At 52.3% G+C, this 24,107-nt stretch overlaps 1 protein-coding gene across 1 annotated transcript in view; it reads right to left on the minus strand.

The window, feature by feature from the left end:
- Positions 1–106: 106 nt before the first annotated feature.
- Positions 107–24,107, minus strand: part of SH3BP5 (SH3 domain binding protein 5) — an 81,112-nt gene continuing 57,111 nt past the window's right edge. Inside the window, exons 4-9 of the mRNA XM_081234686.1 lie at positions 13,831–13,995; positions 7,073–7,203; positions 4,728–4,770; positions 3,836–4,055; positions 1,960–2,220; positions 107–1,558 (exon numbers count right to left, since the gene is read on the minus strand). Coding sequence (XP_081090812.1) covers positions 1,347–1,558; positions 1,960–2,220; positions 3,836–4,055; positions 4,728–4,770; positions 7,073–7,203; positions 13,831–13,995 — 1,032 coding nt within the window. The 3' untranslated portion in view covers positions 107–1,346. The remainder of the gene's footprint in view (positions 1,559–1,959; positions 2,221–3,835; positions 4,056–4,727; positions 4,771–7,072; positions 7,204–13,830; positions 13,996–24,107) is intronic.

Here is a 24,107-nt window from a genome sequence, read left to right on the forward strand (position 1 = left end):
TAAGAACAGATGACCACTGCATTCCATGCTCTTCCTTAATGGCAAGAGGATTGTCTGGAAGATTTAGGCAACATCAGGATCTCTTATTTGAAGTCACAGAAAGACATTTTCTTAAGCCATTTTTATTACACTCAAGGTATTAAGACAAGTACAAAATAACCTTGTAATTAGGATACTGTATCAGGCGTTAAAAAAGGAGAAAACAGGACAGTATGAAGGGATTTACACGAATGACAAATATATAAGCTTGACAGACTTAATGAGCAACTTGAATGGGGTTGCTTTTTTTCTTTTAGAAACGCTAAGTTTTCTTAACAAAAAAGGACAAATAAAATACAATGCTCTAAATATGTGTAACCATGAAAACAAGAAAAGCAGTAATAGAACACTTACATTTAGCATAACAGACACCATTGCTTCTATTTAACAGCCTTTGCCAACATGTGCCTCCTCCCTTTCCTAGCTGTAAGGAACAATTTCCTCTAAGAAATACTAGTGCAGCATAACCCTTAAATAATTTTTTATTTTTAAAGTTACAGCCTACAGAGAAATTAACACCTTGTCAATCTAGAACAACACTGGCAACCATTCCCCATGCACTTCTCTTAGAATAAGTCCCCTGGGCCGGTAGGATGAGGTTTACGCTATAGAAGCTTTTCTTCCACAGCCATGAACCCCCTTCTGTGACAGGCCCCTGCTGCCCTCGTCCCCCTCCCCATCCCCACACCAGCATTCACCTTTCCCACCCCCAAAAGTGCAGCTCTTGGTGACCTTTTACAGAAGATGATTTTAATGGGTGTCCCAGCAAATTCACTTTTTAAAAAGCCCCCTCTGAAAACCAGAGATGATGAAAATGAATTGTGTCCTTGGATTTTTCTTTTTTAAGCCTTCATTGGGCCGAAAAGGTGTCGTTCTGAGTATTTGAGTTTTGTCTTGTGTACTTGTTTTCCTTTAGATCCCCTGGGATATAAAGGAGACAACAAGGCCATTTTCCCAATCGAGCCAGCCATTGAGCCCGCTGGGGCTCAGCTCCCCGGCCCCTTTCCCGGCTCGGGGATTTTTCCCGGGGAACCGGTTACTGCTTCCACAGCACTGACGGGACATTCCACAAAGGCCGTGGGCCTCGTCACAGCCCACCTGCAACGACTCTGTGCTGAAAAACACCAGCCTGAGAGCTCTTACCCAGAAGAAACATCTTCAGCTCTCAAGCTCACTGAAACGTCATTAGTGCAGTTTAGAGGCAATGCTTGGGATTTGGCATATATTAAATGATTATTGGCACAATTGTTCTCCATACAGTTTCATGTCTAAATAGTGATATGCGCTTGGGCCAGAGCCCAAGCAGATCAGCCAACCTGCACCACGTTTATGTCCGCGATGACCCTGTCCCTGCCCTTCGAACCCTGCAGGGACAGCTGCCGCATCCTGTCCTCCAAGGCGTGGCCCTCGGGGGATGTGCTGCTCGCGCTCTCACCACTGTCACCGCTGCTGCTGCTGAGACCCCGATGGTTGCTGGCTCTGTCACTTGTTTTATTCTCTGCCCCTTCCGCCCTGTCTCCTGTAGAAACGCAAAGATCACGGGGTGAGTACCGACAATTCCAAGGGTCCCCTGGGCCCCAGCCAGTCAGCCGGCTCAACCTCCAGACTCCCAGTGTGGCCCCACTGTGCGCATCACACAAGGACTTTCATCACAGGACTGCCTACTGCTTTCGTTGCGCGGGAAACCGTATATGTCCCTCATCTTTGCAGATGAAATCTGTCACGCTCATGTAACAGCTGGGAAACAGAAACCTCTCTAGCAGGTGCTTGTCAAGAGGACTGTTGTGATGGGAGATACAGAAGGAAGCAGGTTGGGAGTGGAGCTGGGCGCCATCTCAGGCCGCCACACCACAGCATGTACACCGAGGCCCTGAGCACGGCCTCCGGGGCGGGCTCCCCCGGGCAGGGGGTTCAACTCACCTCGCTCCACCTCGCACTCAGGTGAGGAGGCCCCGCTGCACTCACTGCGGGGGCCCAGCACCGGGAACATCATCCCGAATTCCGACAGGGACATGGGGCTGGGCAGGTCCAGGCTGCCGGGCCTCATGGCTGCGGGGAACTGCTCGGGCATCTCCGACGGGCTCGTGGGTCCCGAGCTGAAGCTGGACACGGACTGGGTCTCCGAATCGTCTTCAGACACAAAGGTGCTGCAGTTGTCATCTTCGAAGGCCTCGGAGGCCACTAGGAGGAGAAAGAACAGCCATCACCCAGGCCTGACAGCCACCTAGTTCCTTACACGTCTCCAGACGCGTCCGCTGCAGGCAGGAGCTAGGCGGGGCTTGGCAGCTGCAGGGTCCAGCCACCTGATCCCAGGATCAGGGCACTGGAGAAAAGTGACGTGGCCGTCCTGAGCTCGCGTGACCAGACTCCAGAGCACCTTGCAGGGAAGCTGCTGGACCCCATGGATAGTCAGTGTCCTTACCATCACTTTCCAGCCCCTGCCCTAGAAGTCAGCGTCACCAGACACTGCCTGAAAGTGGAAGGTGAATTCAGCCACAGATCGGGAGTTTTATCCACCCCAGTCTCCCAAACAGATTCCCCCGTGCACTGGAAGAGGGCTGGTCTGCGTTAACGCACCCTGAACCAAGCCAGCCAGGCTTCAGGGCTGCCTCCTTCCACGGCATGGGCAGCAGAAGCTGCTGGACGAGACAGCCCTGCATGGAGTGTCTGCTGGGACCATCTTCTGAGTAACTTGTGATCTCATAAAAGACATGCTCGGAGCCCAGCTAGATCACTACTGGCCCCAGAAGAATACAATTCCCTTACAGTGCTCTGTAGCTTGTGCCTCGTTTGTTTTGTGGACCATTATGACCAAGGCCCAGAGACACGTCATTCTCACGGTTTGAAAGCCGCCTCAGCTTTGAACTATTTCCCCCTCAGCCCACATGTGATCCCACTCCCCTTTCCTCCTCCCTCTGCTTTAAAAACAGCCTGTAGCATCCCACAGATGATCATCCACGAGAAGTACTGTAATGCTGAGCACAGAAAATGGGCTCAGCTCTGAGTTCAAATCCCATCTCCACTACTTGCTGTGTAGCCTTGGTCAAGGTACTTAACCTCTCTGAGCTTCATGTTCCTCTCCACACAGGGTTTATGAGATGATGTATACTCAAGTACTCACATCACTGTTGCTCAGATTAGTTTCCTCTTCTTTTACCTGGGGCCTGGCACTTGAACGTTTATTGCCTGAATTAAGGAACACCCAAGGGAGGAGTGTGGGGAAGGGCCAATAGCCATCATTCCACAGAAAAGGCAAAGAAGGATGTGCGCAGAGACAGTGCTGGGGGAGGTTTCTGGACTGACAGAGGGAGCCACCACAACCCTCTGTATCCATTTCCCAGGGGTGGTCCTTGGGAAACAGGTCCCCAAGGACGGACACATGTGCGGTGACCACTGGAGGCCGGTGCCCCTTCATTTAATCCTGACGACCGCTCTCCGTAGTGGACAACAGGGACCTTCATGTGCCCTCTGCTTTACATGGGAAGAAACAGGAAGTTACACCCTGGCCCATGTCACGTACTAGTCAGAGTGGGAAGGTCAGGACTTGAATCAAATCTGATTCCCAAGTCCCTATTCCAGACGACTCTTCTTCCCTGCGGGACTTCTCAGAGACTTCAGTGCCCTGACATGTACTTGGAATCTCAAGGGGTGAAAGTGTAACATTTCCCAAACTTATCTAACCACAGAATCCTGACTCTGAGGATGCTCAGTAGCATCCTGGTGAACACAGTGTCCCACCAACGGGGGAGGCCCCAGGAAGCAGGGCGCATTAGCTGCACACGTGCCCCTGACTCACCAGAAACAGCGTCAGGCTCGGGCTTGCGCCCCGACAGGTCCTCGGCAGCCGGGCTGCCCCCCTCGGCCCCGACACCGCACCCACGGGGCCCCATGGCGCTGGAGCGCCGCCGCTCGTGGATCTCGTCCGAAATCGTCTCCAGGTTCCTCAGGGCCGTCTTGTACTCGCCCTTCGCAAGGGCCAGCTTGGCCTGCAGTTCGTCCACCGTCTTCTTCAGCTGCTGCTCAGAAGAACGGGAGGCTCTGTGAGTGAGGCCACCCCCGCCGGCCTGGCAACGCTCGAGTGACGGGTTCAAACATTTGCGCCCATCACTCTACTCTCAAGACACGACTGGGGCCCTGATCCCCTTCCACAGCTCTCCACGCACCAGATGTGAGAGTAGCCACCACCCCCCAACTCCCAGCCAGGTGACAGCTTAGGCTCTATACCCAGGAGCAACCCCTGGGAATAAGCCCATCAGGGAAGCAGCAGGGGGAGTGAAGTTCCCACAGAAGTCCCACACTCCAGCCATCTGATCCGGGAGCTGTGGTCCTCACACTTGAGGTGCATCAGGACCCCCTGGAGGGTGTGTTAAAAGCCAGATGGCTGGTCCCCACCTGCAGAGTCTCTGTTCAGTCGGTCTGGGGCGGGCCTGGGAATCTGCACTGCCAGCAAGCTCCCGGGCCCTACTGAGAACCACTAACGGAGTACAACATGGAAAGTGACTGAAGCAGATTCAGAGGGCGTCAGAGAGCACTAAGGAGGCAGCAAGACCACTCTGAAGGCTGAAGACTTGGTCAAGAACGTGTCCCCCTCACTGGCAGCCATGGGGCCATTTGAAAGCCCACTATAGAAAGGGGGGCTTTGAGGGCAGAACACTCCGATCTGCTTCAAAGCCAAAGGCCACACGTACCTCAAGCTGCATGTAGTACTTCGCCTTGAGTTCAAAGTAAGGCCTGTAGAAGGGAGGAAGGAAACACATAAGAGCACGATAGCAGTGCTCCCCCAAAACTCCACGGGGTGTCCAGGGGGCAGTGGCTGCAGCTGGCCAGGCCACCCTCCAACATTTACTCAGCTCTGATGAGCCATGAGATAAGGGGGTGCTCCCAGCTCCCGGGCCTGACGGATACAGATGCTCCCCCAGGGCCGAGCTGCCAGAAGGCCTATCTCAAGACACGGGAAACCCACACACATGCACACATATCCCAGGGCCCCAAACCCTGGCTCACTGTCCTCTCTGGGGGGCTGTTCAAGGCCACATAGGGTGTGCCCAGCAGCTAAGTTGGCCCAACCTCCTCTCCTAGGGATGCCTAGCGGATGAGGCTGAGAAGAAGCTGCCGAGCTGCCGAGCTCACCCGGAGAAGGGAGAGGCACCACCGTCCCCCACTGAGCACAGCGGGGCCGCCACAAGGACAGGGGCTCAGGCTGGCCTCTTGGACTCTGTGCAGGACTAGGGGGACTGGACAGCGTGCAGACCCAGCCAGGTCACGGGCAAGAGAGAGGACAAGAAAGGCCAACATTCTACGGGTCGTGGGTTCTGGGTCAGCGGGAAGACGCAGGCTCTTTCAGGAACTCGGGTGTCTGAGCATGAGGAGTTGACAATACTTTATTCTTGAGCCCTTCAGCCTCCATGAGCTTGGAGTCTGTCTCTGGCTGTGGGGTCTAGGCCATTCCAGGTCCTGTCTCTTTGCTTGGAGGCCCAGCAACTGTGAGTAAAGCTGGGACTAGTCCCCAGGATCACTGTCCTATGACAACATATAGGAGTGGTAGTGAGAAAAGTGGAAGAAAACCTCCATTGAAACCAGTCTTCCCAACACTGTAAATCAACTATACTTGTTTTTTTGTTTTCTGTTTTTTGTTTTTTTTTGCGGTACACGGGCCTCCCACTGTTGTGGCCTCTCCCGTTGAGGAGCACAGGCTCCGGACGCGCAGGCTCAGTGGCCATGGCTCACAGGCCCAGCCGCTCCGCGGCACAAACCCGTGTCCCCTGCATCGGCAGGCGGACCCTCAACCACTGCGCCACCAGGGAAGCCCAATCAACTATACTTGAATAAAAAATACATACATCAAAAAAAAATAATTCCTTTGGGCCCATCTGTGTGTGTCAGTAATAAGATGAATTGTGCTTTCAGTGCTGTCTTACGGCCTACCTTTATTACATATAAATATTACGAACATATTTATATACTAATGAAGACAGAATCTATGTTATTATTTTAACTGCTCTAAACTATTCCAGTGTTTGGAAATGTCAAGACTTATTTAACCAAAGACTATATTGTTGGACAAATTAACTGTTCCTAGTGTTTGGTATAATTGCAACAGGGAAGAGCCAATTTTGACTCCATGTTGGATCTGTTTCTTTGACTTTAACCTTTGCTTTTCGTTGCTTTTGTTATTATAACCACACATAATGGCCTGCCTCAGGGGACCCTGCCCCTCTGCCTGAATGTTAAAGTGCCTTTGCTCATCTCACAGGGAGACAATCTGACCCTGCCCACCTGAGAATGGCTGCAGAAAAGAAGAAATTAATACAACCCCTCCCCAATGCTGGCCAAGCCAGGCACAACTAATGGCCTTTTTACTTCACTTCCTCACTTCCTCCCCCTCTCTGTTCTATAAAAGAAACGGGCATCCAGACCCCGGAAAGATGGTTTTGGGGGACACCAGTCCTCCATCTTTTCGGTCTGCCGGCTTTCTGAATAAAGTTGTATTCCTTGCCTCAACACCTCATCTCCTGATTTATTGGCCTGTTGTGTGGTGAGCGGAGTGAGCTTCGACTTGGTAACATTATAAGAAACTTTTGAAATAAATATCCTGTGAAAGAAAGAAAAGAAAAGAAAGGAGGAAAGAAGGAAAGAGAGTGGGGGGGAGGGAGGGAGGGAGGGAAGAAAGAAAAGAAACCAGTCTTGCTCCATTTCATCAGCTCTTGGTCTACAAGGATGTGTATTATGTACATAGTTCACCCCATTGTGCTGACAGGTAATGAGGGACAGGGCCTCATCCACACCATCAGCCACAGAGCCAAGGGCATGCCCTGGTTTCCCAAAGCCCAGCCCCAGCCCACGGGCCAGCTAATGGTTTGCTCTTGAAATTCCTCTTCCTGATCTCCCAGGTTGGAGCAGTCCCACCCCTTGGGGACTACAGAGAACCGGGGCGGGGGGGCACAGGTAGCCTGGGCAGGGGGCTCTGGTGGGGCGGGCCACAGAAAAGGTTGAGGAGATGAGGAAGAGGAAACAAGCAGCAGCCCAGGCTCACTTGGACTTGTTGATGGCTCGCTTGAGTTTCTTCTCCAGCTGCCGCATGCGGCCCATGGCCGCATTGTACCTGGCCGCTGTCTCCTTGTGCACCAGCTCGCTCCTCGTCTTGGTCTGCTCCGCCTCCATGACCTTCAAATGACAGCAGAGGTCAGCCCGGTCAAACCCAGAATGGTCCCTTGTTGGGGTATTACTTATGTCATTTAAAAAAACTAGGAATTTGGGATTCCCATATACACACTACCATATATAATGTAGATAAACAAGGACCTACTGTAAAGCACAGGGAACTAAACTCAATATCTTGTAATAACCTATAAGGGAAAAGAATATGAAAAGAATATATATGTATATATATAAAACAATCACTGGGCTGTACACCTGAAACTAACACAACATTGTAAATCAACTACAATAAAAATTTTTAAAAATAAATGAAAAAAAATTATTTGAGGAAATTAGTGGGCAGACTAAGATTAAATGAACTTCCAAAGAGAACAGGATGATTTTTCCCTATTCATCTATTCTGGAAAAATCATGTCACATAAGATGAAATAGATCGGCTGAGGCAATGAGCAGGAAAGAAGAGAAGGAAAAACAAAAAATCAGAGGGGAAAAATAAAAGAAACATTCTCTGATTCAGTTGACGTCCACTTCCTCTGAGTAGCCACCACAGGTTCCTCCTGCTCTCAGGCAGGCGGTACCAGCGGGAACTCAGACGTCAGGGACCTGGGAGCCCTACAAAGCCAGGTAGGTATGTGCACGTCAGGACGGCAAGGCAAGGCAATGGTGACCTCGGCTGTTTGGCCCCTTCCCAAATATCCTGAGTTAGCTGGTGGACAAGAATCCAGGATCCAGAGGGTCAAACTGAACAGATTTTGGGGTTTACAAAAATTTGTGACCAGTCAGCGTTCTGGTGGCAGATTCTGGTTTTAAAAATGAGTTCAAAACCCAACAATCAAGGGCCCTCCATGGCAGCTCAAAGGCACATTCCTAGAAACAGGGACAGTGCTGGTTCTCTCCCCCATCACCTAAAAAGCATCAGAACAAGGCCAGCTGGGAGGAGAGATGATGCAGGAGATAAACAGCAGTTTAGGCCACATCAGCGGCTCACAACTTCCTTCTCATCTTTTACTTACAACTCACCCAAGTGTTACGGGATGAACTGGAAAGGCAGCAGTGAGGTGGGGCGAGAGGGCTGTGCTTTATTTTACCCGAAGAGCAGCAGGGAGGAGCCCCGAGGGCCCTCAGGCCACTGGTTCACTGTCTCAGGCCCAGCAGGACAGCTGCAGGAGGACACCACGCAGGAGGAAGCCAGCGGTCCATCACCCCCTCCAGGCAACAGCCACGGTCAGCCCGGGGAAGTTTACTTATGCACTTATAATAAGGAGTTTTTTAAGTGTCAGGAAAAATTCTGAAAGACTTTGATATGAGCATAAAACGACTGGGTGTCCTGTCCTGTCTGGGTGTCCTGCCCCCTTCCAGGTTATCTCTGCCTTTCGTTGTCTTGGAGCTATTTTATGACCCTGTAAGTTGGGGAACACTGACAGTAGCATAAATGATTCTTACCCCCTACAAATGAAGACTGTGTCCAGTAGAGATGCATTTGATTATTGATTGCCCTGTAAATATTGACCAATTCTGTATCTTGTAAATTCATTTCAGCATTCCTAAACTTCTGTATGAGTGTGTTTTTGGAATTCTCCTTTGAAAGAGCTGTAACATCTTATTAGTTCCATCCTTAATGAATTAAATAAAATCTTTGACAGGAGAACACTTTATACTTATCAGAGTTCACCCTTTACCTTCTTTAAAATGTATATCTTTTAACAATGTTTTTTTTTAAAACAATGGTTTTAATGCTTGAGATACTTTTAAAAACAGAATTAAAACAAAGAGAATGGAAATAGGGAAGTGAGACAAGCTGGCATGTGGTGACAGGCTTGCTAAAATGACCTCTCAATCAAGACCAAGGGGCTCCGGAGAACCCTTCCCCTTGGCTTCTAACACCAAAGATGTCACAGTGACATAAAATGCACTCAAAACCTCCCCAGCTTGGTCACTTAGGGAAATGGTAGTAACTCTTCAGTCTTGTCTTAAATCTTAAGCTTTAAGGATTTACTGGTGTAACCTTTATGAACACGCAGGACCCAAGCACATCAGACAGATGAAGGCAACATATCGTGGTGACCTGTTCCACTGCAAGAGGATTCAATGCAGGGTTCACCTTTCAGGACCCGTCTGAAAGCATTTTGAATAGACGATCTACAAAAGCTGTGATCTGAGGCTACAATACAGAGCATTCCCTGCAGGAAGCAGGGCTCTCACCGGCTGCACACAGGCCCTTGTTCTTCCCTGGCCCTTCGCCTGCAAAAAGCTTCCTCAAATTAAACACTCGGAAGGCTCCGAGCGCTTGGCGACGTTGCCAGCGCAGACTGGGGCAGCAGCGAGGACGCCGTCCCGATTCAGCCCCAGCAGGCCAGCCACCATCCCCCGTCCCAACCCCCGGCCCCACGTGCACATAATCCTCTGCTCTCAGAGGAGAGTCCCCACTCCGCTTCCCGCCTCTAGGGAGAAAGTCCCCAAGCAGGTCACCTTGGTTACGTCTCCTAGGTAACCAAGCAGCCCCTGAAACATGGAACCAGCCGTGAACTGTGTGCCCAGGGGTGGGAAAGGAATGGGGGGATAAGGGCGGATGCTGGGAAGGTGGAAGCCACAAATGGAAGCACAACGCAGATGTCCCTGCAGACCTCAAGATGGCCAGACGCACGTGCAACCCAGCCCTGGGGCGCCAGCGCCCAGACCTCCGCGAAGGCTGGGCTGACAGATATTTGGCCTGGACTCTGGGCCCCTGAGCCCCCACTCAGCACCGCGCTCTTCAGTTTACCACCAGCATATTCAACGCAGAGCTGCGTACTCTGATTAAGCACCTACTGTGTGCACAGAGCACACTGGAGACCAAACCCGGACCTCCAGCCTCACGGGGCAGACGCCCAGCAGCACCACGCTACTCGGGCAGCTAGGATCCAGGCTGTCGGGGCCACCAGGCCCAGGGGGGTGGGTGGGGGCCGGCAGCAGAGGCTGCGCTGTGGGGCTCGGTGTGGGGTGCTGGGGGAAAGGGCGTGGGCGGGGAAGCACTTAGGGCTGGGGGTGCTTAGCAGAGCCACCCGTCCACTCTCCGCGGGCAGTGCTCAGCTTCCCGCCTCCTTCCCCAGAGCTGGCAGGCTCCCGGAGAAATCACTGTCTGGGCACCAACAGCCCTGGGCCCCTCTTCCCCAGGGGGACCATGTCCCGGGGCTGACCCACGGGCTCTGTGCTAACCTCTGGGTGCACTGGCCTCTGCGGATTCTAACGACTAAGAAAGAAGTCAGCATCCCTGGGGTTCCCAAAACCCACAGACACACGCTCCTGCCCCCCGCCCCGGGCCGGCTCCAAACGCCCAAGGACTGACCACCCGCTGCTGCCCAGTGAGAGGCTTTGAGGCCCCAGGCGTGAGGCCTGAGTGACCAGAACAGCCGCAGCACCAAGGCCCAGGCAGGCAGCAGGTAGCGGGCCCTGGAGAAAGCATGTGGGGAGGCCACTGCTGGTGCTCGGGACCCTGAGAAGCCACAGGCCTCCCCCTGGGTCAGCAGAATAGACAGAATGGGGCCCAGCAGTGCTGATGGGCCCCCTCCCAGGAGCCGCAGGGCAGCCCAGGCCCTCTGCTCACAGCAACACACAGAAGATGCTCAAACAGATACTTCCTACAGGGACACCAACGGGCACTGCCAGCCAGGCTGGGTCCCCTGCCAGCAGAATGAGCTCAACCGACCAGGAGACGTCCAGCCAGCCCGGTTCCTCTGCCTCACATTTGGCTCTCCCAACCTCGAGGCCATCCACCCTCATGCCCAACAGCCCGGAGCTAAGAGCAGGGTCCTCCGCTCCCGCGAAGGTGGCTTCATGGTCTCCTCAGATCCTCGGCCCATTCAGGCTGATTTCTGATTCCTCCTGCAGCCCTGGGTGCACAGGGCCAAGGAGGTAGTTTCCCAGGGCCTTGGGGGACGGGTGGTACATGCCCACCAGCACAGAAAAGCTGGCCATGTGCATCCCAGGGCTCAGACCCATGCCCCCAGGGCTTTCCTCTCCAGGAGCTGCTGGTCCCTGACAGTTCATGCCTCCCCACACCTCCTCCCTAGAAGGGCTGCTCCGCGGCCAAACCGGGTGAAGCTGGAGGGGCCTCAGCTGCCTAAAGCCCAAGTGGGAGCAGCAGGGACGCCACGTCCCCAGGAAGGCCACTCAAGTGCGTCGCGGCTTCCAAAGCCCTGCTGATCCCAGCTCTGAGCGCAGAACTGTTGCTCGGTCCCTGCCCGGGGCACTGCATGTGGCCTAACAAGAGAGACCCCGGGGCTCCAGCGTGGCTCCAAGTGGGGCTGCCTGCTGTCACCCTAAGTCTGAAGGAACAGAAGGGACACACGGATGGCCTCAGGTAAGGAATGTGGGGACCCCAGGGTCCATCCACTGTGCCTGGGGTGGAGGTCACACAGCCCAAAGCACTGCCACTTCCTCAAGACAGCCTGGACCTTTCTGAGCTCTGCATCTTTCTCTAGACTCTTACGTGGCAGTTTCTTCAGGAGAAGAGGGTGAGATGACGCTCCCTTCTCCTGAAGAAACAGGCTTCCTGGAGGATCCAGAAGTCAGCCAAGGCCGGGGACATATTCTAGACCATTCATTGTCTTTGTCCACCAGCACTCAGGAAGCTGAGCGTGCCAGGCCCGCATGGCCCGGGGAGCATGCTCAATCAGGGGGCGGCTCACAGAAAAGCCACACACGAGCATCTGTACCATCCGTCACATCCCTGGAGCGTGCCCCCTCCAGGCTGAATTTCTCAGTGACATGGGGACATGGTCAAGGACAGCTCTGCCAAGGGCTCTGTCTCTTGCTGGTGTCAGTTTCCAACTCTCCTTCCCCATCATCAGGTCAAGGAGCAGCATCTGAGGCCCATAAAACTGGGGAGGAATCTAGGGAAGAGGAACAGCAGCCCCAGGGTGGAAATCCTGGCCTGTGACCCAGAAAATCTGCTCAGCTGCAGGGGTTACAACCCCATGACCAAGAAACCTACAGTGACCTCAGTGAGAGCACACATCAGATGACCCTCCCCGGGACCTCAGGAGCCCCATGCGACATCAGGAGGCCCAGGGCCGTTTGGTACAGCCCCACAAGTTGCACACTGCACAACCCCAAGAAGCACCATGCCCAAAGACTGGTGTGAATGGTGCTTCCGGAGTCATGGGATGTGGAGGTCTTGAGGACACTTCTCCCGGACTGCCGCTCACCATCCACTATGGTCCCAGGACTTAAAGAGTAGAAGGAAGAAAAAAAAAAAAGCAGAAACCCATTTTGTTGTTTTTTTAAAGAACAGATTAAGTGATTTCTGAATGATTCTGACTAGCTTGATTTGGATCTTGTTTGGGGTCGAAGAAGGGCAGGAAAGAAAGGCAGGCCTTCAGCTAATTTCTCGGAAGGAGCTACTCTAATTTTTTTTTTTCCTGTCCTTTTCACTCTGTCAGGCTGTGGCTTGTAAATTTCCAAGATTTCCAACCTCCCCTTTGGCGTTTCCCCAGTGGACCCAGGAAAGCTGTGTTTGGCTCTCCCAGCATCGTGTACACTAGGTGGCAGGAGGCCCCAGGCCACACAAGCCCAGCCGGGAGCCTGGGGTTCAGGGGAGGTGCTACAGAGTCAACCCGCATTTGACACTAAGCCCAAGCCGTTTGTGTGTCAGGCATTCCATTTAAGGAAGCACACGGCCATCTTTAATTATCAGGTCCCCCAGGACTTGAGCCACCGTGGCCGGTGACATTGAAAAGGTTCTCTTCCAGCCCCGCAGGCGGCCTCTCAGGGAGTCCAGACTAGCTCCCACCCGCTACATCACCCTTCATCCAAGGCCTCACCCACCTCCCCACAGCAAACCAGCTGGAGGAGGGGAGGAAAGAGGTGACAAGTCCAGCTATACCAACCACTTCTGATTCTCAGCAATGTGGCCAGAGGGCAGATCGTGGGAGCTGGTAAAGGGCCAAACAATGATGGCACCAAACCTAGGAGTCAAAGCCCACTTCCTGTGCATACGCTGGTCCCCAGACCCCAGCCCAGCCCGAAGGCCAGCCTGTGCACCCCCTGTATTCTGGCCTCATCTGCTATGGCCCCCGCTTCTCACCAACTGGCACCCACCCCTGAGTCCAGGCTCAGCAAGTAATCAAGGTCCTCCATCCCGGGCTCCAAACCCAGCCAGTCCCCTGGGACTCAGAGGGAGGGGACTCTGGAGAACGATCAGGTCCCTCGGGGAAGCCCCATCCACAGTCGGGACCGTCAAGGGTGATCTGACCCAGACGAACCTCAAACAACAGGGAAGGGGCAGGTACGCCTGTCACCGGGTGACTGTCATCGCGGACTACGGCTCAGTCCCAGGCCCGCTGAGACCCCATGGAGATGACCACCTGTGACGCTCAACATGCCTGGAGGTCTGTTTCTTCTGCTCGGGGAAACCAGCGGGGAGTCTGGGTCTGATGGGCACCTGCACCCCGAGGCCACACTGGAACCCAAGGTGGACGCAAGCCCAGCCCCTCTCCCCACCCCACGCCCACAAGCAGACGCATGCCCCGCCCCCACCCCCCCACACACACACCCCGGCCCCTGCCCACAGGCAGGCGCAAAGCAGAGGCGCGCACCCCGGCGCAAGCCCAGCCCGGCCCTGGTCCCACGGACGCACTCCGCTGAGACTCATACCCTCTGGGTGGCGTGGTTCAGCATCTCCTGCCAGGCCGAGTCAAACTGCCGCTTGTCATCCTCCAGCAGCCGCTGCTCGGCCAGGGAGATGGTCTCCTTGGCGGCACGGAGCACCTCGGTGGCCCTCTGGAAGTCCTGCGTGGCTCTCTGAGCTTCCAGCTGCGCCTGCGCGAGAGAGAAACCTCATGAGGCCTCGGACACAGCAGGGGCTCCCGCTGGCTCATCACACCCTCCAGAAGGTGGGCGTCCCGAGGGCCTGGACAAGTCCTGTCCTTCTCTGCCTGGGCAGCCTGGGAACAGGCCGGGCACCCGCAGGTCTGTGTGGACGCTGGATGGGGGAGTGGAGGGTCTTCACAGCCGGGACCCAACATACCAGATAAACACGCAGGCTCTGGGTCAGAGTTAGAGGCAGCGAACTGGCCCATCCGTGGTGGGTACAGTGTCGACCGTGGCCCTTCACAGAGATGATCTCATTTGCTAATGCGGCCAAGGGTATCAGTGTCCCCAGCAGCACCCCTGTCCAGACACATGGTTCAGCTCACAGCATGTGAGAATCAGAAAAGCCCTGGAGATTACTGTCCAACAGCGTCATTCTGAGTGGGAACAGTGGCTTCGACAGGCCAGGGCCATCCCTGAGCTCACGCAGCTGTGACCAGACTCCAGCCGCTCCGAGGCCCAGCCTCCCCGTGCGGTGACCCTGCGGGACAGGCCCCCACTCAAACCACACGCGCCGACACCTGCGATGGGTTGGGGGAAGGCCCTGATCATCACGATGCTGTCCCTGCTTTCAGGGAACTTCAAGTGGGAGAATCAACAGAAGCGGCAGCAGAGCCCCGTTAGCCTGGACTATCGGGAACATGAAACGTCACTGATCCAAACTGAGTGTAAAACACCCCACATTTTAAAGTCTTAGAACAAAAAGAGGACTGCGATCTCCTTAATAACGAACATGTTGATTACATGATGAAATGACAATATTTTGTACCTAAGGGGTTAAAATGTATTATTTAAAACTAATTCCACCTGCTATTTTTAAATTTTTTACTGGGACTAGAAAATTGTAAGTCACATAGTTGACTCGCATTCTGTTGTTTTCATGCAGTAGAAACGCGTCCCCCAGGAGTAGGCCATGAGGTTGCACCAGAAATTTGCAGCAAATCCTTGTCACTGCTCTCAGCAGGCCCACCTTGAACTCCCCGCCAGGGTTCAGGCAAGCCGCTGCCAGATGCTGGGCCGCTGCAGCCTCCCACGCACCCCTGGCTAACCGGATCCCTCAGTCAGTTACATAAACTGGGGGACACCCCCGAGGCAGTCCCTGGGACCCAGGAGGTGGGGGGAACATCTGGGCCCACACCCATTCCAAGAGTGAGTCTCACATGATTGAGAGGAAGTCTTCGGATACCACAGGCCAAGGACACTTTTCAAAGACAGTCGAGAGGAACAAAATCAGACTTGGAGCCCATCAGCCCCCAGGGTGAGGGACAGCTGTGTGACCCCTTGGTGCCCCCTCCATCTTTGTGATCGTGTAACTGCGGGTCACACCCGACCTGACCCTCAGGCGACAACAACCTGGTCAGGGAGCCGAACTGGGGAGGGAGTGGACATTCAGAAGTAACAGAGTGAGGGAACATGAAGGAGAAACTTCTTCCCATGGAGGGAATCCAGGACGGCTTCTTAAATGAGGATGATCCCAAACTGAGGGCTGGAGATGGGGATGGTCTGAAAATGCGGGTTGGTGGGGGGCCTGGAGGAAGCAGAGTTATGAAACAGTGTCTGTAGGAGGCTTGACAAAAGCTCCCATCAAGGTTTCAAAAGGGAGTCAAGGGCTTCCCTGGTGGCGCAGTGGTTGAGAGTCTGCCTGCCGATGCAGGGGACACGGGTTCGTGCCCCGGTCCGGGAAGATCCCACATGCCGCGGAGCGGCTGAGCCCGTGAGCCGTGGCCGCTGAGCCTGCGCGTCCGGAGCCTGTGCTCCGCAACGGGAGAGGCCACAACAGTGAGAGGCCCGTGTACCACAAAAAAAAAAAAAAAAAAAAGGGAGTCAAGAACAGAGGCTGTGAATGAATGCCAGGCTAAAGCTTCAACCAGGGGACCTGCCTGCTGCAGACCCACTGTGGGGCCCTGGGACCACACAGTGTGCCTCAGGGACACAGTGGGGACCAGGGGCCGCCCTCTAGGACAAACCACTGAGAAGACAGCGCCACCTGCTGTCAGCAGCACACTCACTGCTCCAGAGCCTGAGCTCCAGGTCCACCATGCTTCTCCAGTGTGAGGACAGCCCTCGGGGGCCCTCCACCTGCCCAGACGTGCTGGAGGGCACCTGGCACTGAGAAGCCGCCCCGTGCTGAACCACAAACCACCTACAGGCTTCAAACCAGGACCATCAGACCATATTAACCTCACAGGATTCTAACATTTTCTAAGAAGGGATCTGTATTTAAGGAAAGTTTAGTATTTCAATTCAGCCACGTCTCCCTGCTTGAGTAATGAAGCTTTTCTTTCTTCAAACAAGCCAAAAACAGATGCCCTCATGGGAAACTTCTAAAATGTGGCTGCCGTGCCCCAGGCCCAGCCCCTACTGACCCGCTGCTATGCATCTGCTGTGTTCCAAATAAGGGAACCAGACCCCTACAAAGAGGAGAAAGAGGATGCCCATCTGAAGCAGCCCTGTACAACATGCTCTCTTTTGAGTCCCTGGGGAGTTTCTGAAGTTTCCTCAAGGCTCTGTCCCTCTTGTGGTATCAGAAATGTGCTTTCCTTGTCATATTGTGGATCCTGCTAATATGAGGGTTTGGTATACATTTAACCCAGATGGCATCTCTCCATCACTTATCCCCTCACTCATTCATTCATTCAAGTAAGTGTTGGGCACGTGTTCTGTACTGTCTATTCGCTGCATCTTTCTTGGAAATAGAGCCCCCATGTCTCCAGGTGAGGCAATGTCCCAGCTAAAACCTCCTTCCCAGCTGTCACTAACTTTTAGCTAATGAGATGTAAATAGATATTGAGTGAGGCTTGTACCCCTGTTACTAACTTTTAGCTAGTACTTCTGTTACTAACTTTTAGCTAACGAGATATAAATAGATACTGAGTGAGACTTTCAGGAGAGCTCCTTTGTCTTTCCATCTGTGATATTAATATGACAGCTGGTGCTTCAACAGCCTTTTTGGATCATGAGGCAACTCTCTTAAGGATGAAGGAACAGTAAATTAGGTCCCTGCCCTGAACTGACTTTTTACATGACAGAGAAAATAAAGTCTCATATTCAAGCCAGTGTTATTTGGAGGTTTTCTGTTCTGTCAGCCAAATCTAAACCTAAATGATAACACATCTTCCCCTCCACAGAGCTGGGCTATTCTGTAAACCTGATAGACGTGACTAGAGCAGCCCGCGTAGACTGGTCAGATCTCCCTCAACTTCTTTCAGGCTGCTCACAGCCTATTTTATAATTGTTAAGCCCAAGGAAACAACTTTGGGTTCCCAAAGCACATGGCCTCTTTGTAAGGCACTTCATAAAACACTTTCTAAACCCACACACACAAGGAAGGACCAGGCAGGTGCACACAAGGTGGGGAGGGGAGCATGCCATCACACCCCCACACACACAGCAGGACACGAGCCGCTGGACATTGATGAGGCATCTCCTGGGCGCTGAGTTCTGGGGAGGAGGGGTTCACACCAACATAAGGGGTTCCAACTCAGTCGGGTAAACAGGCACATTCATTACAAACTCCAATTCAAGACAGACAGTGACAAGTGACGGGTGTAAAGCACATGGGAATGTTGGAAAGAGAGAGTGATTAGTCCAAGGTTTCTTAGGGGAGAGTTCTCGAAGCAGAGGGTGTCAGGCACCAGGCACCACGGAGCACAGGAGGCATCCAAGAGCTCACACCCATGTCTAACCAAGGAGGCTTAACTCAGAGACTACTTCTCAGCCTCCTAACAGGAACACGGGACCTCGAAAATCAGAAGCCAACTTAAGAGTCCAAGAAAAGAGCAGGCTATATCTGGCTCTCACCATCATATGAAGATGATACCTAGAAATCTTTAGCCCAGCCAACTAGGTTTTACCTTCAAACTCCAACAAAGGACCCAGGCCCTGGTATTAATACATTATCTGAATAAGGGTCCTATACTCCCAGGCTCCCCAAGTGCGCACATGGCCCAGCGGGGCTCACGCATGGCAGGGAAACCCAGTTAGCAAACCAGAGAGCTGAGGCCTGCCCGACACAGTGCTGAGGAGGAGATGTTAGCAGAACCAGGCTGGAGCTGCACAATGCGACACAGGAAAAAGGTGAAATATCTTCATGACTCGTGAACACTAACGGCTTTCACGGAAACAGCGCTACGGGGAGAGTGTTAAAAGGCTGCTCGTGAATGGATTTGATAAGTGGGTTCCCACAGTGTCATCAACAAAGGGGGAGAGGGTGGAGAGGCCGGCCACTGTCGAGGCCACGGCCATGGCCTTCACTCCACTCCACGCCAGCCCACAATCGGCCTCAGGAAGGAACAAGAGCACCCGGATGTTTGCACTGGTTGCAACAGAGGTAGAAGGCTGAAAGAGGTTTGCGGGCCATCTGGTTTAACGCCCCATTTTTCAAAGGAGGGCCCAGAGAAACAAGGCCACCTGTTAAATATCACACAGCTACTTGGTGGCTGGCCAGAGCCAGGAAAGCAGAGCCCCTAACCCTTGGTGGGGCTATTTCTGCTCTACAACAAGGTGCCTGTATCCTGGGTAACGTTGCCAATGACATGATCGTGGGGCAAGTGGACAGTCTACCCATAAATGATACACAGCCAGAGGAGCTGTTGACGGATCAAAGACCAGATGGCGGCTCAAACTGTGCAGGACTGCGCCCCTGCCTGGGATTCACACCAGCCAGTGAGCTGCAGAAAATGAAAAGAGTAGGGGTCGTGTCACTCGGCTGCCCAAAGCCATGCTCTAGCTAGGGGTGGCTCCAGATCACGCAGAAAGCCTGCAAGATGAGACTAACCCAGTACCTGATTCCTAACAAACCCTAAGTATGGATTTAGATGATTACGAAGAAAATCATAGCAGCTACTGTTGGAGCATTTATTCTGAGTATAATAAGGTGTTCTGGGATACGTCTCATTTAGATCTCAAGATTACCCTGTGAGGTCGTCCAAGTGTCATCCCTACTTTATAAAGGACCAGACCAAGCTCAGAAATGTTAAAGAAGTTGCCCAAGGTTACACAGATAGCAAGGGTGGGTCCAGACTCAAACCCTGACCCACTGCCTTCCTGCTAAACTTCTACCAAATACCACCCACTGGGCTACACACTCCTGACCAAGAGGTGCTGGTCAAGTGAGGTCCCTCTTTTTTTTTTAAATTTATTTGTTTGTTTGTTTATTTATATTTATTTATTTTTGGCTGTGTTGGGTCTTCGTTGCTGCGCGCGGGCTTTCTCTAGTTGCAGTGAGCCGGGGCTACTCTTCATTGCAGTGCGCGGGCTTCTCATTGCGGTGGCTTCTCTTGTTGCAGAGCACGGGCTCTAGGCGCACGGGCTTCACGGGCTCAGTAGCTGTGGCTCATGGGTTCTAGAGCACAGGCTCAGTAGTTGTGGCGCACAGGCTTAGTTGCTCCGTGGCATGTGGGATCTTCCCGGACCAGGGCTCGAACCCGTGTCCCCTGCATTGGCAGGCAGATTCTTAACCACTGTGCCACTAGGGAAGCCCAAGCGAGGTCCCTCTTACTTCTCCTCCCTAATCACAGGGCCACACTGGCCACTGCTAAATAGATGGGGACGGCTAGGGGGTTTGCAGGAAGAAAAGATGTCAGCCACCAAGGAGACCACGTTTCCCTTCCACAGAGTGCAAGTGAGGGGGTAAGGGATGTGGGATCCCTGGTGTAAGAGCTGAGCTCATTCCCAGTCAGGAGCCGGGGAGCAGATGGTGGGGTCTCTAGAGGCTGATGCTGAAAGCTCTCTGAGCGTGACCTCTCCTGCACCCCGACCCTGTTCCCTCACCTGCTCTTGGAAACAACTTGGACCTCACTCCCAGGGGAGCATGGGGCAGTCACAATTTCTCATCTATCAAAAGCACACTCCCATTCAGGTTACAGGCCTCTAGATGGCTTTCCCTATTCGCTATGAACGCCTTTAGCACTTGAAACCCAAAGGGACTCTCTGGGTTTACTTAGGAACCAATGGGCTCCATCTGCACGCAACCCCGCAGTGCTCGATGGGAACAATCACGGATCAACAAGAGGCTTCCGGAAACCTCGGGACACCTGGGCGTGAAATGAACACAGGGTGCCCCACTGCCTCCTAAAGACGATCAGAAAGTCACCAGCCTGGGGAGAGCAGAGGCCGTCCAGAGTGTGAGGGCAGCAACGGCCCTTCGGTGGCCATGGGCCGCAGAGCACCACAGGGAGGCCCGCCTTCTATGGCCCGAGTACTCTGGCTGGGATGACCCCACCCCACAGGAGAGCAGGACGAGGTCAAGGTGCCTGCTGCACTGGACATCCGCTGGGGGGAAGCTCCCTGTCTTTGCCTGTTTAAAGAAAAAGATATAATTTTGTCCTTGCCCCTTTATGGTGACTGTTGCATGTGCTGCTGGGAGAATCCATCCCCCAACTAGAAGCTCATGGAGAAAAGCCAGAGGTGCCTCTCCAAGTCATCTCAGGAAGATCAAAGATCCCCAGCGAGGGAGGGATATCAGGATGAACATCAAAGTGGGCAGGAGACAGGGCATGTGTTCTCAGTTTCACTCAAGCTCTCGTTGTCCGCCAGTGTTCTGAGCAATCCCAGGGATGGGAAGTTGCCAGAGTCTGAGACTTTCAATTCTGAAAACTTCCTCCTTCCATGCCCTTTCAAGCCTGTCTGAGGTTAATGGAAGAATGGCCAGAGATGGGCATTGGCCACTTTGACCCTGAGAATGTTCCGGACACAAACATTTTAATCAGAAGCATTTTCTGGAGAGAATGCCAAGAAGTCCATTTAGTTCCTTGATTATTTTTCATATCCAGTGTTCCTAATTATTTCATTTTTATTTAGTCAAAATTATTTTCATTAGGATCAGTTCTTTTCCATTTCAAATCAATTTGAGCCATTGAGCAGTTTCATCCACAAACTTTACTCATTATACAGTCAATGCCATGGAGTTTTCCATTATTTCTGTCAAACTCAGTTTTCCTGGACCAATTTTTTGCAGATCTAAAAATGTGTTGAACATATGGGACAACAATTTTTAATCAGTCCCAAATGTTACGATGTACAGTTTGAGCCGTTACCAGTTAATATTAAACTGTAGGGCACTTCGAACGGAGGGTCTCCGGAGTGTGCTGTTCCAGAGTGTGGAGATACATCAGAAATTCATCTGCACGTGGAACAACCCCTACAGAACACCTGCTGAACGCTGGCAGAAGACCTCAGACCTCCCAAAAGGCAAGAAACTCCCCCACGTACCTGGGTAGGGCAAAAGAAAAGAGAAAAAACACAGACAAAAGAACAGGGACAGGACCTGCACCAGTGGAAGGGAGCCGTGAAGGAGGAAAGGTTTCCACACACTAGGAGCCCCTTCGCGAGTGGAGACTGCGCGGGTGGCGGAGGGGGAAGCTTCTGAGCTGTGGAGGAGAGCACACCGCAAAGCGGAGAGATTCCCGCACAGAGGATCGGGGCCGACCAGCACTCACCAGCCCGAGAGGCTTGTCTGCTCACCCGCCGGGGAGGGCGGGGCTGGGAGCTGAGGCTCGGGCTTCGGTCGGAGCCCAGGGAGAGGACTGGGGTTGGCGGCGTGAGCACAGCCTGAAGGGGCTAGTGCGCCACGGCTGGCCGGGAGGGAGTCCGGGAGAAAGTCTGGACCTGCCGAAGAGGCAAGAGACCTTTTGTTCCCTCTTTGTTTCCTGGTGCTGAGGAGAGGGGATTAAGAGAGCTGCTTAAAGGAGCTCCAGAGATGGGCGTGAGCCGAGGCTATCAGCGCGGACCCCAGAGACGGGCATGAGATGCTAAGGCTGCTACTGCAGCCACCAAGATGCCTCTGTGAAAGCACAGGTCACTATCCACACCTCCCCTCCCGGGAGCCTGTGCAGCCCGCCACTGCCAGGGTCCCACGATCCACGGACAGCTTCCCCGGGAGAACGCACGGCGCGCCTCGGGCTGGTGCAACGTCACGCCGGCCTCTGCCACCGCAGGCTCGCCCCACACTCCGTACCCTTCCCTCCCCCCGGCCTGAGTGAGCCAGAGTCCCTGAAGCGGCTGCTCCTTTAACCCCGTCCTGTCTGAGCGAAGAACAGATGCCCTCAGGTGACCTACACACAGAGGCGGGGCCAAATCCAAAGCTGAACCCCGGGAGCTGTGAGAACAAAGAAAAGAAAGGGAAATCTCTCCCAGGAGCAGCGAATTAACTCTCCACAATCAACTTGATGTACCCTGCATCTGTGGAATACCTGAATAGACAACGAATCACCCCAAATTGAGGAGGTGGGCTTTAAGAGCAAGATTTATTATTTTTCCCCTTTTCCTCTTTTTGTGAGGGTGTATGTCTATATAGCTTTGCTTTCACCATTTGTCCTAGGGTTCTATCCGTCCGTTTTTTTTTGTTTGTTTTGTTTTTACTTAAAAAAATTTTTTTTTCTTAATAATAATTTTTTATTTTAACAACTTTATTTTCTTTCTTTCTTCCTTTCTTCCTCTCTCTCTCTCTCTCTCTTTCTTTCTACTTTTTCTCCCTTTTATTCTGAGCCGTGTGGAGGACAGTCTCTTGGTGCTCCAGCCAGGTGTCACTGCTGTGCCTCTGAGGTGGGAGAGCCAACTTCAGGACATTGGTCCACAAGAGACCTCCCAGCTCCACGTAATATCAAACGGTGAAAATCTCCCAGAGATCTCCATCTCAACAACAGCACCCAGCTTCACTCAACGACCAGCAACCTACAGTGCTGGACACCCTATGCCAAACAACTAGCAAGACAGGAACACATCCCCACCCATTAGCAGAGAGGCTGCCTAAAATCATAAGTCCACAGACACCCCAAAACACACCACCAGACGTGGACCTGTCCACCAGAAAGACAAGATCCAGCCTCATCCACCAGAACACAGGCACTAGTCCCCTCCACCAGGAAGCCTACACAACCCACTGAACCAACTTTAGCCACTGGAGACAGACACCAAAAACAATGGGAACTACGAACCTGCAGCCTGCAAAAAGGAGACCCCAAACACAGTAAGATAAGCAAAATGAGAAGACAGAAAAACACACAGCAGATGAAGGAGCAAGATAAGAACCCACCAGACCTAACAAATGAAGAGGAAATAGGCAATCTACCTGAAAAAGACTTCAGAATAATGATACTAAAGATGATCCAAAATCTTGGAAATAGAATAGAGAAAATGCAAGAAACATTTAACAAGGACCTAGAAGAACTACAGATGAAACAAGCAATGATGAACAACACAGTAAATGAAATTAAAAATATTCTAGGAGGGATCAATAGCAGAATACCTGAGGCAGAAGAACGGATAAGTGACCTGGAAGATAAAATGGTGGACATAACTACTGCAGAGCAGAATAAAGAAAAAAGAATGAAAAGAACTGAGGACAGTCTCAGAGATCTCTGGGACAACATTAAACGCACAAACATTCGAATTATAGGGGTTCCAGAAGAAGAAGAGAAAAAGAAAGGGACTGAGAAAATATTTGAAGAGATTATAGTTGAAAACTTCCCTAATATGAGAAAGGAAATAGTTACTCAAGTCCAGGAAGCACAGAGTCCCATACAGGATAAATCCAAGGAGAAACACGCCAAGACACATATTAATCAAACTGTCAAAAATTAAATACAAAGAAAACATATTAAAAGCAGCAAGGGAAAAACAACAAATAACACACAAGGGAATCCCCATAAGGTTAACAACTGATCTTTTAGCAGAAACTCTGCAAGCCAGAAGGGACTGGTAGGACTATTTAAAGTGATGAAGGAGAAAAACCTACCACCAAGATTACTCTACCCAGCAAGGATCTCATTCAAATTTGATGGAGAAATTAAAACCTTCACAGACAAGCAAAAGCTGAGAGACTTCAGCACCACCAAACCAGCTTTACAACAAATGCTAAAGGATCTTCTCTAGGCAAGAAACACAAGAGAAGGAAAAGACTTACAATAACAAACCCAAAACAATTAAGAAAATAGGAATAGGAACATACATATCGATAATTACCTTAAATGTAAATGGATTAAATGCTCCCACCAAAAGACACAGACTGGCTGAATGTATACAAAAACAAGACCCATATATATGCTGTCTACAAGAGACCC

Source organism: Mesoplodon bidens, assembly GCF_964165515.1.
Source record: "Mesoplodon bidens genome assembly, chromosome: 5".
Taxonomy (NCBI): Eukaryota; Metazoa; Chordata; class Mammalia; order Artiodactyla; family Ziphiidae; genus Mesoplodon; species Mesoplodon bidens.